This window comes from Crassostrea angulata, chromosome 5 (assembly GCF_025612915.1).
Source record: "Crassostrea angulata isolate pt1a10 chromosome 5, ASM2561291v2, whole genome shotgun sequence".
Taxonomy (NCBI): domain Eukaryota; kingdom Metazoa; phylum Mollusca; class Bivalvia; order Ostreida; family Ostreidae; genus Magallana; species Magallana angulata.
In genome coordinates, this window is record NC_069115.1 from 36,505,276 (window position 1) to 36,525,308 (window position 20,033).

Consider the following 20,033-nt stretch of genomic DNA (forward strand, 5'->3'; position numbering starts at 1 on the left):
TTAATGTGTAATTACTATTGTAAAATGTCATCAAATGATGAAATTTAAAAAATTGCTTACCATTGTGATATGGTCCAGAAGTTGTTTAAAAGTTGGCACCCCCCCCCCCCAAAAAAAAGAGCAAAAAGCATGCGCATTTTAACTGTACTTAATTGACCTCGTTAAAGCAATGTGAGATGCAATTTTCATGCTGAATTTTTTTTTTACGAAAAATGTTATTTTCTACTAAAATGACAAAAACATCATGGTGTTTAAAATTCAGTCAGCCATACTTTTATTGGAAAAGCCGTAAAGAAGCCTTATATAAAGCAAGATTGAATTATTGTCGTTTTGTACAAAAAATTGATCTGCTATATATTCCTTAAAAGAGAAATCTTTCTTCTGACGAAAATTAACGATTCTTTCAAACCTTCTTTATCATAAGAGTTTAATCTACATGCGGTCTGCATGTAGATTATCATACTATGTAGATTATCATATTTTGTAGATTATCATACTAACAGGTTATTGCAGCAAAATAACATTCTAAAAAATACAGCTCATATTGCTTTAAACATATATCGTTCTGTGTGTGTGTGTGTGTGTATATATATATATATATATATATATATTGGCACGTTTGGCAAACTTCAAGCTGTTGAAAATTGACCCCGGGTATGAAATTCACGACTTTTGATCTCAATTTTCAAAGTTAAGAAATGACCCTGGGTCAATTTTCAACCCGGGTCAATATACTTCGTAACAGCATACATGCATTCCAATTTAAACTGAAGTCTTTCTTATTTTGAGAGTTTTATAAGGTTATTAGAGTTGTCTATCCTAAAACACCCTAAATTTCACTACTTAAAGATAATAAATTCAATAATATTATATTTTTTCAGTATAAATGTCCAGCACTTTTTGGTGTTTGGGTGCTCTCAGCCAGGATTTCAATATATTGTATTATTAAAGGTCAAGTTTTAAAATTTTGTTTTTTCTTTAAAGTAAAGCATCTGCAGAGGTAACATGCACATGCTTTTAAGACACTAGTTCAAACCAGCTAGCCACAGAGGACCCATCCTCTGTAAGGGGTTCTTTTTACTATTCAGACCATTGGAATAATCGACATTTACAAGTAAGTTGATGTATTCTTCATACACTACATGTTATAGGTTGTATATTTATGTTTTTAATGGAAAAAGAGCCATGTACATCTGTTTTTCGTTTACCTTAAAATAAAGATCTAAAAATAGTAAAGGGGTTTCCATTTGCTATATAAATAGTACTTCAGTAGTCTCTAAAAGGCTCTTGCGTAATTTTCATAATTAGGGATGTGTATGATTCACTGAACAAATTATTTCAGAAACTTTATTTGATTTGAAAGTAAGCGGTTATATTCAAACTAATATATATATATATATATATATATATATATATATATATATATATCATACGTGTGGTGTATATTACCTGTGTGATAAACCTTTGCTATATCAAATGGGTGATGCTTTAATTATCGGCATTCAGAAGTTGGAGTTATTCGAATAGCGAATAGAGTTCTGTGGTCAGTTCGCTATTCAAATTACCGTAAACATGCTAATAAACGTAAATTCAAAATTTCATATAAAGTCCCCTTTTTAATTAAAAAAACAGTTTTATAGTATATAAATAGTGCCGAGACAACCATTGTCAACCCACGCGAAGCGAAGGTTGACAATGGTTTTCGAGGGGTGTCAATTTCAACAGTTACCCTCCCAAACAGGCACTATTTATTTTATTATACTGAATGTCTTAATTTTAAAGAAAATTTGACTGCGTTTATATAGAAATGAAGTGAATTCTACGGCGAACCGTGCGTGTAAAATTTACGCGCATGTTACAATTCGTTGTGTTACCCGTTGCCAAATGTGTTGCTAACGCTGAGGGTAATAGAACGGACTATCAACTGCGTCTAAACCAATCAGATTTCAGTATTTAACATGAACGTATAGCAATAAAAATTATTACTTGCTGACCTAACCTGAACATTGACATCATAAACATGACCAGTAAGAGGCTTAGTTAACCTGGCGAAAATGCGACATTTCCTATAATACAGTTATAATAAGATTTCTTTCAAGGGGCTGGCTAACACCCTGTATCCCATATTTGGGCCTTCATATCTGGTGAGGATGGGGCCCCGGGACAGCCCAGTCGACCCTCAAAAGGAATTGGGTTTACACGACTAGTAACAGGCTTAGCTAGCATGGCGAAAATGCTACATTTCCTATAATACAGTTATAATGGGATTTCTTTCAAGGGCCTTGCTAACACCCTGTATCCCACTTTATCCAACTCGCTTAAATGGTTATATTCGCTTGGCAAGCCTCGCGAATATATACTCCATTTCAACTCGTTGGAGAAAGCAAATTATATAAGATCACACAATATAGATATCCTATATATATATATATATATATATATATATATATATATATATATATATATATATATATATATATATATAAAATCTGGAATGCAGAAAGAAATTTATCAGTATACTCTTGTTTGATAAATAGGCCGGGTGACCTACATCTTGTCACGTCAGGACTGGATTTTAAAACCTTTTAAAAGTTTCTCAATTCCATTTTTGGGTGCAAATCTTTTTCTATATTAAAGATAAAAATTTACCATTTCTTTTTAATTTGAGAAAGGCGAAGTAAACTACAAATAAAAGATTTTTAAAATTTAACTAGGACAAATAAGCATATTTTCTTTGATCTACTTCTGCAGCAGAAATTTCCATGTAATCTTTAATTTGTATTGTGAAAATCATTGTTATGTATATAATGATTAATACGACAATATGTCTGCCTTAGATATCGGGGACGGATGGGCCCAATTGCAGTTAGTATAGAACTATCAAAGTTTGAACATTTATTAAAAATTCACCTTATACAGAGCCAACTATTAGAGTATACTTTACATATCTGAACGAAAAATTGATTTAGAACCTTGAAGACCAGGAGGCCCTCAACCAAATTGGTGTCTTCTTACCTAGCTAACAAACTTTAACCCGGGGGGGGGGGGGGGGGGGGCTAACTTTCTCAAAGAAGTTGACTACATGTTTATAAAGTATATGAGAAACAAGTCTACTTTAATTAGAAATATCATGTCGATGCATGCATATGTCAGTTGATAAACAAATTATCTGATGTTCCATAAAAGATAAATACACTTAATGATGCATGTACACGTAACTTTATAGGTGAAAGGGGGAGTTTAAAGGCTGGAAAAAAAAAAGAGGAAGGGGGCTGGGGAATGGAAGAGCGTTAATTTATGCTGTGAAATTAAAAAGAAATTAGCTATTTATATAAAACTTCTTAAACTGATCAGATATATAATTATTGTTTTAAGTTTTAGAAAAAAAAAACCCAGAAAACAAGACCCCAGCCAGGGGCCCCACCCCAACCCCAGATAGATTTTGCAAACAATTGAAATTGTATTTAAATCTTATGAATCACTCTAATCAAGTGCACCATGTCAAAATCACTTAATTGAGGTGGGCGATAAAAAGCTAGCATAGAGATAAGTATGCATGATGGTATATAAACACACTTTGGGGATTTTAAGTACCTCAGTTACTTGTGAGACTTTAAGTAGATTACAAGTCTCATTGGGTGTACAGGCACCTGAATTTTTATAGTAGGGGTAGAATTTTTCGATATTTGACTAATAAGCGACTGGTCGATAAAATTCAGGTGCCTGAGTTATGTTATGAGTCGCACTTGATTGATGCTTGTTCACATCGATATATAAAAAAAAATGCAAGGCAATGTGTTATGCAGTAGACAGTCACCTGAACAGTATCCTATTTGGGTTGTAAGTGTTTTTATTAATTAGACTTTTTATTTATTTTAACTATTATTTATACTATATCAGGTCGAATTCAATAGATCAACAATCTTGACTATAATAATTTAATGGTTCAGTATAGCCACAGAGCAAGTTTCACATGCATATAAATTAATTGACTATAAAGTAAGACCAGTTGACTTTTTGTATCTGACAATCAGCAGCCGGCCAATGAATCAAAATTTAGATTTAAATTAACACTGACATGCATAGATGTGTTGGATCTTTCGTAGCTGCAATAATGTAATCCTCTCTGATTTTTTAATATCTGATGTTTACTGGAGAAAAAAAATGAGAGAGGGCGACATCGTTGGATGTAATGCCGCGTCACATCTACAAAACAGGAAATTATATATGTATACCAAACAGTTATTGCAAGTACTTATTTTATTGATAAATTTAGTTTAAAATAATCTCAATCATTCACCAAACTTCCTTTTATTCTTTCCATTTGTTGTTGCATGCATGTTCATATGTATTTGGCATGAAATAGAAAGGGTTCGATATATAGGTAGAGAGAAAGGAATATCAATAGAATATGTTAAAAATCACAATACATGTCTGAATCAATGCTTAAAAAATAATTCACTACGCTCTGAGAGAGAGAGAGAGAGAGAGAGAGAGAGAGAGAGAGAGAGAGAGAGAGAGAGAGAGAGAGAGACCTTACTTCAGAATACATATTTCTCAAACTGCATGATCATGGCATGCAGAAAAGGCAGAGCAATCTATTCTCATTAGAATTTTTTCAATTAATTTCTACAGAAAAAAAAAATTCATCAGAACTTCGGGACTATTCAAAAAGTTCAAAATAACCAACTATAGACAGAATGTCTGACAGTTGCCTTTCCCATCCACCCTCTATATAGTGGAATTTGCAAATTATTTAATTTGTATTTAAAACTCATTTACATAAGGAGTATACCTTTTACCTTCAATTTCACTGTTTATTTCCTTTTTTTCAATTCAATTTTTTACATGCTCATGTGACCGCGTAGATTTTACGGTGCTAGAGAATTCTTCTGGATCTGCATCGGTCGTGTGCAGTACGAACCGGGTGAGGGAATGTTGGCGTAAAGGGTATAAGGTATAAGGTGTAGGCGCGCTGTAGGCCGTAAGGTAAAAACAAAGGGTAGGTTTGCCGTATTCCCGAAGGTGCACCAGTATACGGTTCCAGAGAAATAAACCAAGTGATGAAGGATTCCGTATTTATTGGACGAGATTCAACGATGGCAACATTAAAACATTTTAACAGACAGACATTTTACAAACAAGTCGGATATGGCCAGTAGTGACCTCCGGACTCAAGACTTTGGGTGAGTCGGACGTGGCCGAGGCTGGCCGCCGTATTCCAGACTGCCGATTGACAATTGTACATAATTATTTATAAGAATCTGAACAATAAGTATAAATTGACAGGTGATGACATAAGTAAGCTGAGTGAAAGGTTCACAGATATAAAATAATTAAATAAACTCAATGAGTCTTTGATGTCCAAGACATGTAAAACTGATAATTGCACATTGTTGTTTTAAGAGATTAACAGTGCTTGAGACGTGGCACCCTGTCTCTTTGAAATCACATGTAGAGTCCGAAAAGTGTCTATCACTAAATAAATAACTTTGTAAGAAAAAAACTGTGAGAAAATATTACGAAACAGGTGTTGAATTTTAAAAGAAAAGTCAAAAATAAAGTTATAATTAAACAGTGAATTTTGCACGGTGATACTCCCATAAAAGTGTGGGGGGGGGGGGGGGGGGGGGACTCCATATTCAATTTTTTGTATGTTAATTTAAGACAAATCTATTCTGCGCACCCCCCCCCCCCCCCGAAAAAGTAATTCTTAAATCCAGGAGTGGACACATGCAAGTGTTTGTGTCATGTGATTAAATTGGCAGGAGTATATATATGAGTGTAGTCAGAGATCATCGATGAGTGGAGGAGGAAGTTAGTGTTATATATTGAGTAGTGGAATTATCTGTGAGCGTTGAACGTTACTGAAGCCGAGACATTTTAGTCGATACGTTCTGGTGAGTTATTTCAGGTTTTAAATTGTTTAATTGGCATTCAAGTTGAATTCTATTAATTAAGCGCAACAATGTCTTACGATCACTTAAAGTGTGGTGAAATTTTTTTTATCTCTACAGGATGATCAATATTAAAATAATTTTGGGGAAGTTGATTTCAATTCTATCCTGAACATCAGCTTAGCCTTAAATAACCAACCCAGGTGTAAAATAGCTGAGAGTCAATAATCCAGATAACTTTAAATACCCACTACATGCGTGTCTGAATACACAATCGCAGTCTGCAAGTGCATGTCATCTGAGTCACCACAACGATTTGTAGAGTTGTAAGTGTTTTAAACTTTTAATGTATCAATTTTAAATTAACACTTAAATTACCAGGAGTTAAAAAGATCAACAATCTCAACTAGTATCTACATGATTTTATAAAGTGTCACAATTTACAATTCAATAAAAAATGATAAGTGCCCAGTATTGCTGTATGCAGTTAATGTGTTGGTGGGCTTTTGACTTAAGACAATTTAAAGCTCATTTTGTATCTGTGACGTTTAAATGAACATATATTGGAGAAAAATCGAATGCATGATGTTCTTGTTCAGGGCTGCTGTCTAAATTGTAAGGGTGGGACAAATAATTATACCGGAAATCATGTCTGTGAAGATGCATTAAGTCTTTTGTTGATTTACCAAGTGTGAGCTAAATACCTCCATCAATTATAATACAAGTATCACTAAATTTAAAGCCCTACCTCAAAATTGTCAAAATTCATGGCCCCTGGATGAGGGGTTTTGGTTTTTGAGGGTCAGAGCTGACCATGTAAGTATGAATTATAATATGTAAGATAAAAAAGTAAATGTTTAAGCATGTTAATACATGTACATTTATTATGTCATTTGCGTGGAGCCTCCTATTCTATGAAAATAGTAGCCCCTATGTACATATAGCTGTGTTCAAATTAAGTTTTGGATCTTATAATATCTACAAAATGTAGTTATTTACAGTTTATTTGCTGAGAATATATGATTATAGACTTAAAATTGTAAAATACTTTTCTTGGCCTCTTTTCATGGTTTCAGTCTTTATATAGGTACAAAATGGTGGATAATGTTCTAATCATTACAATATGAAAAAATGATCCAAGCTATTAACTCTTATATACTGTGAAATCATCGTTGTTCATGGGGGTTTGTGGCTTTTGTGGGTAACCCTAAATTCCCATGAATTCACTCCCCTACGAATGTAACTTTGATTGTCAATTTATATTTATTTAAATATCCTGATCTTGCTACATGTATCGTACCAACAATATGATAACTTGGGGTATTTTGGCCACTTAAAAACATTGACCCCCTCAATAAAAATTCCCACCATATAATATTTATATACACAGGAGGACCACACCTTAACAAATTAAAAGTACTGAAAGCAGGGCTCTTTATATGTGTCATGCATTTTGGCAATTCTCTCTCTCTCTCTCTCTCTCTCTCTCTCTCTCTCTCTCTGTGTGTCATCAGAGAGCAACAAAATTGGTAGGCAGCTATTCAATCTAATTAAAATTAGACCTTTCATCTCGCTCTCTGTTATATATGGATACCGCTCGTGAAAGGAGCGGTATCCATATATAACAGAGAGCGAGATGAAAGGTCTAATTTTAATTAGATTGGCAGCTATTATCAAAAATATGTATGTCCATTAGAAAAAAATCAACAGTGCATTGTATGTTTCCAAAATAGTTTTGTTTTTAAAAAAAACACATAATTATTAATGAAGAAAAAATCCCTCCCCAATAAATTAATTCACAAGGAAAAACTAATGCATTTGACAGAACTTGGCTGTCTGTTTAGCTATATGCTAGAGAGGAAGGTTTTATTTTACTTTTGACAATGTTCAGTTTTTTCTTTATTTTCGAAGTTGTGCTATTTATAGTAACATTAGCGATTTGCCTGACTGCAGCCAGACTCAGGTGCGATCAGCAAAGAGAGTGCTTGCGAGCACTCGCCAAAATTTGCTATACCCGCAACGGAAATTTTGGCGAGCGCCCGCTCTGTTGAACAAGTCTCAGGACTTTGCTTTCAGCAGAGCCCTGCTAAAATGCAGAGAGGGGACTGAATGACTAAATGACCATCCTCATAAATATGACAAATGAAGTCAATGTTTGAAATTGGTACAGGTACATTCAACAACAACTTAATGTAATATGCTTTCAATTTTCTAATTGTTCATCTCCAGGGTTTTCATCAGCAGGAGTACGATACCGTGTATTTGATCTGACTGTTTGATGGAACTGAATTGGATATATCTGACAATGGAGTTAAAAGACATGTCAAGATTTTTCACAGTAAGTTTTTTTTTATATATCAATATATTTATTCATTTATTATATTATTTATGTGTGGGGGAAAAAAATTGACTGTAAATTGCATTGCATTTGATGACATTAAATATGTAAGAACATGGTTAAAGGCAAATTTATTTAAATATAGGGTTTAAACAACATAATGAAGCATAAAATACAAACATGGGACCCCCTGACAAGTCCTTCTATTTAGGGCTATGGTATTCAGGTGACTGTCAAGGCCCATGGGCCTCTTGTTACTTAACATGTATTGTTACAGTACTACATAAACTTAATACTGTAGTTAAGTCATTTTAAGTTAAAAGCACCATAGCTTAGTATCAGCATTTTGACTTTTAAAGATATGAAGTTATATTACCTGATTTTCATGTTAAATAATTTTCATTTTAATATTTTTCAGAAAGTTTGGAACAATACAACATTACCCAAGCTTAGCCGTGAAGTCAGTAAGGTAATATATAAGGAATAGATTTAATCATGCCCCGACAGAAATTATCACCTCATAATATTCAAAAAATAATTCCTTCTTACTTATTTTTATATAATGTTAAGCCATCGTACAATTGAATATTTAAATATAACTAAGCAAACCCGCTGGTGCCTCAATTTGGCGTCATTTGAAGTTATGGGTTATATAGTACAAAATCGATAGTGTTATCATAGGCAAAGACACTGGAAAATGTAAATATGTATAAATATTGTGAATTCGTGTTTGGTTTGAATTGAATGAAACTCAATTTAAGCCTCTCTCCATCTATTTAAAGGAATAATAAGTTTTGCATATTATAAAAAGTTACAAAAAATGTACATAAGGATCGAATGCTACACAGCGACCATGATTTAAGGTGACTGCAATCAAGTGTAAAAGGATCAAAGGGTTTACATACCTGGTACCCATCTATAAGCCATGCTTAGCTTTAACCAGAGCATATGTTTGTCAGTCACCAGCGCATTAGGTCCAATAGAGGCCAAGGGTTGGGCTTTGAAGGGGTGAAAGATTTAAGTCAGGAAAATGTGAATAATCTATGGTATAATTTATAAACGCAATGTGAAAATTAATGTTTAAGCAAGCTATATGTGTAGTATGCAATCATATGCTTTTTTATAAATGAAAAATGTAGCCCCCCCCCCCAAAAAAAAAATAATTTAAAAAGAGAATTAAGGTAAGAAGGTTTCATGATTCACACACCCTGTGAGGGAGTGGAGAGGGATCACAGTATAAATGTTTTGGTGGAAATGGAGTACTATATGCTTAAACCTTAAAAGATTATTTGATAATTAGGTAACTTGAATTACACATTATTTTCAAAAGTAGCCTAAATCCAGGGATCAGAGAGCAAGATCACTTTTTGGAGATTTTAGGTCCAGTTTTTGATACATATTAGGAAAGATTGCTCAGGTGAGCAATATAGCCCATGGACTTCATTATCATGTTTTAGCTGTGAAATAGCAACAGAGTAACATTGAAATTGATAATCATTAATATGTAATATTTTTTTTATTTAATTTCAGTGGCTGAGTCCTGAAGAAGATCAAACTTACAAATTAGTTTACATCAGAATTCAAATGACCTTTAGAATTTCCGAATTTTGTTTATATTAAAAATCAAATTGTAAATGCATGTATACATGTACATTGTAGATTTCTGAAATTCACCCAGTATGAATCCAGTTCAAATGAACAGGAGACAGATGGCACTGGCCGACAGGTAAATGTGATATCCAGTAAAATTACATGATTATTATTTTAAGAATTCATTTTCATGTCTGTCCCTTTAAGAAATGGTGATCAGTCAGCTGTCCATCATGAGTATATAATCCCATAACATTATTTCATTGTAAGTTAATATTACCACATATTTGATAAGTGTTAAAGTGTGATATATTTAATGTATTTACTATAGTCTTACCCGTAAGGCATAGAAGCTTGAAATACACATGAATTTTATTTAGTGATAAAGTTGCAGTTACAATTAAAGAAGCACATTAATTCAGGTTATATGCTATATTATAATAGAGGTTGCCTGGCCTGGCAGAAATGTCCTTGGAAAAATTATCAAGCAATGTGCTGAAAAATGCAGAGCTAGACCGCGCGCGTGGTCACAACCCCGGCATCAGCGCAAGACACGCCAGAATGAGATTGACAGCTACTGAGGGTAAATGTTATCAGATTTATTGACTATCCTATCCAACATATTCTTTGCTTATCCTGTTTTTTTGTTTTTGTTTTTTATCTTCATTTTTCACTTGATAATTGTTCATTTCTTACTTGTCTACAATGTCTAGTATAAAATGTCTATCACTTAACTGTAGAGGGTTAAACGACTCTAACAAAAGATTAATATTGTATGATTGGCTGAAAGACACAGATTGCGACATTGCCTTTTTGCAAGAAACACATTTTGTATCAGATAAGGAGGCTAACTATAATGCTAGATGGTTAGGTTCTTCATATCACTGTTTTTCTCACTCTCCGTATTCCAGAGGTGTCACAATATTGTTTAGAAAAGAATTCTCCTTTAAGATCCTTAACCAACACAGATCTGATGATGGCCGTATACTTTTATTGAATATTTTACATGACAACAAAATTATAACACTTACTAATATATATGCACCAAACGCAGAAAAACTAAGGTCTGACTTCTTTAAAAAAGTTTCTAAATGGATATCTCAATACAGCTCGAACGACGAAAATGTCATTCTTACTGGTGATTTAAATTGTGATACAGCTAACAAGAAAGACAAGAGTTCAAAATTAATGCAAGATATAATTACTAAATTTTCTTTTATCGATCTCTGGTCAGAATTAAATCCCCAGAAAAAAGGTTTTACTTGGTGTGATGGGCAAAATATAGCTAAAAGTAGAATTGACTATGTATTTTTTACGGACAACTTCTGTTACAAACCCGTAAAAATGTTTATACGCAAACCCCCAAACGTTTCCAAGGTCAGATTAACTGATCATCTTGCTCTAATTTTTAAATGTGAAATTTCCTGTAACAAGCGCGGAAAAGGTTTCTGGAAATTAAATACTTCGATCTTAAAAGAATCATCATACTGTAACTTAATAAACAATTTTTTTGACAAATTACCTGACGATATAATGCAAACTTCAAATCATAAAACGAAGTGGGAGCTTATAAAATTTAAAATAAAAACAATAAGTATAGAGTATTGTAAAAACAGGTCCAAGAATTTTAAGAAACGTATACACGAAATAGAAAACGAAATAGAGCAAATGGAAAATAAGCATTTTACCCAGATAAATATGATACGAAAAAAAGATCTTGAAAATCAACTTGATAATCTTTATGAAATTAAGGCTAAAGGAGCTCAAATTCGATCGAGAGCTAGATGGTTGGATGAAGGTGAAAAAAATACAGCATACTTTTTAAGGCTTGAAAATAAACACCAGTCACACAATGTTATAAACAGAGTACGAATTAACGACGAAATATTTAGCAATACCGGAGATATACTAAATCAGCTATGTAAATTTTATGAGAACTTATATTCATCGCAGGGCATTTCAGATGAAAAGATTGGCGATTACTTACGGGATATAGAAATAAACACTAAGTTAAGTGACGAAGACAAAGAGTTCTTTGATATAGCCCCAACAATACAAGAATGCTCTGAGGCCGTACTTGAAATGAAGAACAATAAATCTCCCGGACTTGACGGCTTGCCTGTTGAGTTCTATAAAATGTTTTGGAAACACCTAAAGCAATACATGTTCGATGCGCTAATAAAATCTTTTGAGGATAAGGAACTAACAAATACGCAAAAATGCTCTGTTTTGTCTTTGATTCATAAGAAAGGAAAACTAGATGAACTTCAAAACTATCGTCCCATAAGTTTAACAAATTGTGATTACAAAATTATTGCTTGTGTTTTTTCTCGACGTTTAAAAAAATTATAGACAAATTAATAAACCCCGATCAGTCTGGATATATTAAAGGACGTTATATAGGAACAAATGCTAGACTTATTTTAGATATTTTTGATTATTGGGAAAAAAGCAATGAATCAGGAATCCTCTTATTTGCTGACTTTCAGAAGGCATTCGATTCTGTTGAATGGGAGTTTCTGTTGCAGTCAATGATGAAATTTAATTTCGGCGACAATTTTGTTAAATGGATCAAAATTTTGTATACAAATCCTTATTTCTATATAAAAAACAATGGCTGGATCTCTAGAAAATGTCATATGTATAGAGGCATTAGACAAGGATGTCCTGTCTCAGCTATCTTATTTCTATTCGTAATGGAAATTCTATCAACAAGAATTAATAATTCTGATAGTGTTAATGGATTTAAAATAAGCAACACACGAAATGAAATTAAATGCATACAACATGCAGATGATAGTACTTTCCCTGTTAAGGACATAGAATCCCTTGAACATGTTGTCAAAATTATTGAAAACTTTGGATCTGTATCAGGAACAAAGTTGAATTTATCAAAGACGGAATGTATTCCTTTAGGGGCGCTTAAACATACTATGGAAGGCGAAACAACTCTTAAAGGTATAAAAATTAATTTTGAAACAATTAAATGTCTGGGTATATATATGGGGCATAATAAAACCGAAAATAATGAAAAAAACTGGTTATGTAAACTTAAGGAATTTGAAAAAATACTTGACTCTTGGCGAAGTAGAAAATTAACTATTTTTGGAAAATGCCAGCTTATTAATTCTCTTTTAATCTCCAAGGTCTTGTACACGGCTACTATTTTAGAAAACCCTGAACAATCCTTCATAAAGAGTATTAATAAAATAATTTTCTCCTTTCTTTGGGGTAACCGAGAGCGCATCAAGCGTAACACCTTAATTAGAAACATAAATGAAGGCGGCATTGGTATTACAGACTTTGAATCAAAACTCAAAGCTATAAAAGCTTCTTGGGTTTCGAAAATTATTCAAAATAGAAGTAGTCTATCTTTACTCTTAAACGCTTGTGTAGTAAAACATAATATTGATATTCCATTTTTGATCAATTCAAGCATTACAAAATACGAAGAATTTAAATTAAACTCCCTTCCTGTGTTCTATAAGGAGGTCCTTGTGGCCTTTAACGAATGCAAAGATATTACATTAACCAATTTTGCTAATCAAAATATCTGGTTCAATAAAAACATATGTTTTAAGGGTAAATCTATATTTTTTTCAAGTTGGACAAAAGGTGGTCTATTACTAGTAAAAGACCTCTTTAATGAGAATGGCTTCAAAACAATAAACGACATAAAAGAATGCTTGGCATCAACAAGAGTACTTTATAGTTAAAAATGCAATAAAGTTGCACCTTTCAAGAATAGATTTACAAACCATAAATTTCACGAATTCGCTCACTAAGTCACATTTCTATTTTGAAGGAAAGCTAGAAGATACTTCAAATAAAAAGTCTAAATTTTTCTACAATATTCTTATAAACAAGAAATCCCAAAAACCTATTATGGAAAATATATGGTGTAAGGAATTCCAAATAGACAAGTACTACTTTAATATAATCTACGAGAATAAGATTCGATCATTATTTGATAAATCTGTATCAGAGTTTAATTATAAATTACTTCACAACTTGTTGACCACGAATCTATCGGTTAGTAAATGGGATAAAAACATTAATGGGAACTGTAATAATTGCAATACGCCAGAAAATATAAAACATTTAATCTACGAGTGTGACTTGACAATGCCACTTTGGCGGAAAATTTCTCTGATACTAAATATTGATGTTACATGGAAATTGATTGTCATTGGTTTTATTTTTACGAGCAACAAATATACTCTTATCTTAGACAACACTTTGTCATTCATTGCATGCAAAATTTACAAATATAAAATGAAACGTAGAATCTTAAACGAACATGTGTCATCTGAAGATATGCGCTGTTTTTTAAAAAATGCGCTAATGCAATTGTATCTTACTGTAAAAAAATCAAAATGTGTAAAGTTAAACTTCAGCATTCTTGAAAAAATATCAAATAGTATATGATAAATGAAATATTATAAACTTTATTAATGTACTATTGTGATATACAAGAGGGAGACCTGTCCCTCTTCACATATATGCGGTAGGCAATTTTGGACTGTGATGCTGTTGTTAGTCCTGCCGCATTGCATTTACTTTATGTTCCGATTGTATATTTATTGCTAAAAATATTTCATTGAACAGCTATGTTCCACAAATATGTTTACAATATTGATACGAATATTATATCAATTGATACTTCCCCGAATAGTACTCTTATTTTACTTTACTATTACTTGTATCAATATGTGTTATTTCATGTTTACATCTAATTACGCTTTAAAAAAAATACAATTATACATATTGAAGAAAACAAATACCTTGTACAATATATTCTAATGCTCTACAAATGTATATACAATATTGTTATTCCATATCTAAGTCTATTTACGCTTAAAAAATACATTTATAAATACCGATTCATTTATATCGCTGATTAGCATTACAGATCCAGGGGGCCCCTGGCACCCCAGGTGATGTATATATAGAGAGCCTCTGCGGAGGTATTATCTCGAATCAAATGTACTGTGTTTAATAAAAAAAAAAAAAAAAAAAAAAAAAAAAAAAAAACTTTGCTCTCAAATCAGCATTCTATGTTGCTATAAAGTTAATATTTGACTACATGTGTAATAAATATTTGAAACCTGAAAAAAAAAAAAAAAAAAAAAATAATAGAGGTTGATATCTGTTAAGTAATACTGCTCGACAACATAGATTTTGTAGTTTAAGTTAAGGTATGGTTTGCAGCTACAGGGAGGTAACTCAGATTTTCATTCGGATGAAGTAATATTAATGACTAACGTCAGAACCAATTTTTGTCTCCCGCTTTTGCTGAAAGTAGCTAGAGGGAATATCATATTGGGTATGTACCTCTGTGGGACCGTTCACTATTTAAGATATCTCATATACTTAACATCATGATGTATTGTTACAGTACGTACTGTATAAACCAAATACTATAGCTTAGTATCAGCAATTTGACTTTTATAGATGTGAAGATATAATATAACTTGATTTTCATTTTAAATAATTTTCATTTTAATATTTTTTTCAGAAAGTTTGGAACAATACAACATTACCCAAGCTTAGCCGTGGAGTCAGTAAGGTAATATAATATATAAATATTGTGAATTTGTGTTTTGTTTGGATTGAATGAAACTCAATTTAAACCTCCCTTCATCGACTATTATTGAAAGGAATAACAGTTTTGCATATTATACAAACAGAAAATGTACTTAAAACAAGAAATGGGTTATATATATGCTATATATTATAATAGAAGTTGATATCTGTTAAGTAATACTGCTCAACATAGATTTTGTAGTTTAAGTGAAGGTATGGTTTGCAGCTACAGGGAGGTAACTCATATTTTCATTGTAATGAAGTAATATTTGTCTCCCGCTTTTTACTGAAAGTAGCTAGAGGGAATATTATATTAGGTGTGTACTATGAAGGGGAACTATGGACATAATAACAATGCATTTAGTTTATGACTCCAACAAAGCACAGAAAAAAAATGTAAATTCTTCTACATTTTCACAATGTAGTACTAGAATCTTATATATTTTCACTATGTGACCAAATTGGTCCTGACAAAGGGCCCAAACTCCTGAACCAAGGGTCTTGATTTTCACAATTATGGAATAAGGTTTACATGAATTCTGTTTACTCCCCTGCTGTGAATTGAGGGAAGATTCAATACATTTTCACTATATGGCCATGTATTTGTCAATTCCACCCACAGGCCCACACCCCTGACCCAGGGACTATCTATTAGATATAACAATTTCGGTACAATTGCCCTCATGGACATTATAACCATGCATTTAGTTAGTTTTTTTTTTTAAGTATATTGGTAAAAGTAGAGAAGATTTTTTAAAAAATTTGACCAGATTTTGCTTATTTGACCCCTCCCGTGAGGCTTTGGGAATGGTATAGTTGTTAATATCACTATTCACATTCCTCTTATCCTAGAAAATAATGCTTCAAACTAAAAAAGGTAACAAATTTAAGTTTTTAATGTAAAATTGCTAATGGCGATCCCGCATTAAAATGGGGCACGGTCAAAAACCAATTTATATGGGTCCTCTGAGTGACTAAGATGATCATAAAAAACCTACCTAATCTGAAAAGTGTATCATATGCAACCCATATGACTCACTGATAATTAATTTCAGACTAACTGCAATGCTGTACCAAAGACTCCAGGCAAAGAGAGGAAAGATGACTCAAATAGGGTGGTTCAAGAGAAAAGTAATTGTGCGAGCAATGAAGAAATGAATGACAGTGTTGGAAAGAACCACAAGGTTTCCAGTCTAGCTGAATCCAAACACAAGAAAACAGGTCTATCCATATAAACACTATACATCGTGCATAGATGATATAGCTGTTACAGTCTTAATATTTTACACTTTAAACTTCTCAAATATTCAACATTAACTTTATTAACATTTTCACAGTACATTTGTACTCAATTAATGTGCTGATTTAAACTGGCAGAGTATTGTTCAAATAAAAAGTTCTTTTTTTTTGGATAATTTTTTTGTATGAATTGAAATACTATTGCTTGAAGTGAAGGCATATTAATGGACTTGAAATTTTTTCTATGAATAAGCTAATATTTTTTTAGGGGGGTGCAAGAGGTATTGTATTTATACTTAATATACACATATGTGCAATCGGTGTTTAATTCATTTGATAAATTTTGTTTAATTTCAGATTCAAAGTCCGGGTATTTTGCTGCTGTATGTGTTCTTATCCTGATGTATTTACCTCCTGGCCAAGGAGCTGCCTTAGGGGTATGATACATGCTAACTCACATAATTCTATATTTTTGCTGCGACTCTCTGACAAAAGTTGAATTGTCCTGTACGTCTACCATAAAATTAAATCTTTTAGAGTTTATGTATAGCAGTGTACTTACCTATTTGTATTTCATTTCTTTAATTTGTTATTTCAGTGAGGAAAGGTGGTTTATATATATGGTACATACAATGAAAATATAATGATGTCTGCAACTCAGTGGTGTACTGTTTGTTGTATGATTAATACCATGTTTCTTTAATTAATATTTAAACATTTGTTTTGTAAAGTTTGTGTTGAATAATATAATTTACAATGCTTGGATTTATAAATGCACACATATATACATATTAATGTAAAGAAAGAAATTATTATTGATAAGCATGCTCATTATTTTAATGACTTTTATAGATAAAAGATACTGAAAAAAATTGAAGTAGATTTTTGTAAGTTGTACTGTGTTTGTATTTTTTTTTAGAACACACCAGAGATTTACTGTTGGTCGTATTTGTCTAACTTAAATGATAGCTCTGGACCTTGGAATCACAGCATGTGTAGCTGGGAGCTCGATAAGATTCACTGTCAGACAGGGGAGATAAGACGCTGTGTGCCTTTTATTTCTGATCGAGGTTCTATGTACGCTGCTTGCATCATAGACCCAAAAGTGTATACTTTGACAGGTATGTACCTATGATATTTAATGCCCTAGCTAGCTCTGTAGTTGAATATATTTTATAAAGTATTCAAAACAAAAAACCCACACATACTTAAAAAGGTTTAATTTTGTAAATTTTTTAATTCAATGTAGATGACGAGTGCATTTTGGTAACACAGATTAAAGGATCCAACAAAAAAGTGGCTCATTGTTCTGGTAAGGAATGCTTGAAGTATACTCATATGAGTATATTCCTGCAACAAGTAGAAGGGGTTGAAGGTTCTTTAATTTATACCCTATGCAAATAAAGCATGTCTTGAAATTTTATTAATGACTGCTGTATCTACGTAAAAATATTGTTGATTCAGAAGGTTCTTTTCAATTTTATACCCTATGCAAATAAAGCATGTCTGGAAATTTTATTATAATGACTTACTGTATCTATATTGTAAAAATATTACAAATATACTTTAAAACTCTCTGTACTGTCTATAAAAACACATCGGATAGATTTATTTTTTTTCTTTCTCAAAGGAAAAGATTACTGTTCGCCTCCTGCTGCTACTAGTACCCCCCCAAACTTGAAAAGTACAAGTGAGTATGAGATGGTGCGCTGATTTTTCATTATAATTATTGTAGAAGCGGAAATATTTGTTGAGGATTTTCTAATTTCATTATTTTCGTTGTCTTTATAAATTAGGGAAATTAAATCCATGACGAATTTTTACCCAAAATATTTAATATAAAAACAGAGTTGATATGCGATACATATACCTCAACGAAAGTGTATTTGGTTTAAAAAACAACGAAATTTTAACTCACTAAAACTATGTGCTTCTACAGTAATTTCTACATTGTGTCGTAGGAAAAGAAGATTGTGCATATTAATACTGTAACGATGAAAATATATGGCTGGACCAGGAATTGAACCCTCGACCTCAGCAACCCTAGTTGATGATGTTTGTTGGTCAGGTGTCAAGGTCATATCGGATCAGACAAAAATCTTTTTTTTTAAAAAACATATACTTACTCTCCAGTTAGCCTTATTTGGCCAATACTTTACTTAAACAGGGGTTTTTGGTGAATGACGTGCTGTGACCTTGAACCAGGTCAATGTGAAGGTCACAGCGGGTCTTTTTATATTAGGTTTTAGACTGTAGATTTTTTTTTCCTGTTGCTTTATTAATCTTGCTCAGACTGAACAAAAATGCCTTTTTGTAAGGGGTATAAAATTAAATTCTATATTCTATGCCAGCTGGAAAATTTGTAAGTTATAAGTCAAGGTCAAAGCAAAATTCTCTGAAATTCTATTCATCCTGATGTCCATTATTTAAGCGGGGCCCTTTAAAATGGTCACCATCTCAATGTTGTCTAGGTTACATTGTCAAGGAAGGCGACGACACCATCTGTAGTGGGGAAGGAGCATGCATGTAAAAAGAATTTAAAAAATCGAGTAGATGGATGGACCGGGAGTCAAACCCTGGATACCTGCAATATACTCTGGTCAGGAGCTCTATCACTGAGCGACTTTGAATGATATACATGGTCCATATAACCCCATTAAAATATTAATTCTGACAGACTCGATTGTTTCTATTTTGCTAACATGAAGTTAAATTACTGGTTTACAAAACTGTAATCCATAATTTTTTTTTTCCATTGTAGATCCTTTGACTCCAAATGCCACAAATGAGCCTCTACACTCTTCATCCAACAAAAGTGCTGGTACATGTAAGTATACACATGAGAACATACGAAGTTTTATGTTGTATTGTATGTGTATACATATGTGACAGTCAGGTGGGTTTGAATACCAGTGCCATGCAGATAAGCTCAGTTGGTAGAGCACCTGACTAGAGATTCAGGGGCCTGGGTTCAAATCCTGGTCTGGTCTGTCAATATTTTCCCCATCCCATTGCACATGCTAAAAGAAAATTGTAAAATTTATGCAGACTAATTTTCTATTGCAGACAACTGGACCACAGTCCTTGCTTTCCTACTCTGCTATTGGTTCATAGCATAAGTGGGCCTTGCCTTCTTATTTTTTTGTAATTATATATTCATGCAGTGGATATATAAAGAATAAAGAATCATTCTTTGAGTATTTTGGTCGGGGCTTGATCATATCCAATAGAGCCCTAAGGGCTTAATCAACAGTATTTTGTAAAGAGAATTGTCTTGACTGTTGACTCAAATACAATTTTAGTGAAGTCTGTCTTCTTTAATCATTTTCTGGATCTTCGTGTAACTTGTATATTGTATTTGAATGCACATATATATATGCTGT

At 32.6% G+C, this 20,033-nt stretch overlaps 1 protein-coding gene and 1 pseudogene across 1 annotated transcript; both read left to right on the forward strand.

The window, feature by feature from the left end:
* The first annotated feature begins 881 nt into the window (after positions 1 to 881).
* On the forward strand, positions 882 to 17,093 carry LOC128185384 (uncharacterized). The gene is made up of 5 exons (XM_052854990.1): positions 882 to 1,114; positions 8,127 to 8,235; positions 15,344 to 15,394; positions 16,467 to 16,632; positions 17,008 to 17,093. The coding sequence occupies exons 2-5, from the start codon at positions 8,176 to 8,178 to the stop codon at positions 17,091 to 17,093; spliced, it is 363 nt and encodes a 120-aa protein (XP_052710950.1). The 5' UTR covers positions 882 to 1,114; positions 8,127 to 8,175.
* On the forward strand, positions 17,058 to 19,832 carry LOC128185385 (uncharacterized; annotated as a pseudogene).
* The last annotated feature ends 201 nt before the right edge of the window (positions 19,833 to 20,033 follow it).

Coding starts and splice junctions, on each gene's coding strand:
- LOC128185384 (XM_052854990.1), top strand. CDS start 8,176: ATGGAACTGAATTGGATATATCTGACAATGGAGTTAAAAGACATGTCA. Junction 8,236..15,343: donor ACATGTCAAGATTTTTCACA/GTAAGTTTTTTT, acceptor TATTTTTTTCAG/AAAGTTTGGAACAATACAAC. Junction 16,633..17,007: donor ATCCAAACACAAGAAAACAG/GTCTATCCATAT, acceptor GTTTAATTTCAG/ATTCAAAGTCCGGGTATTTT.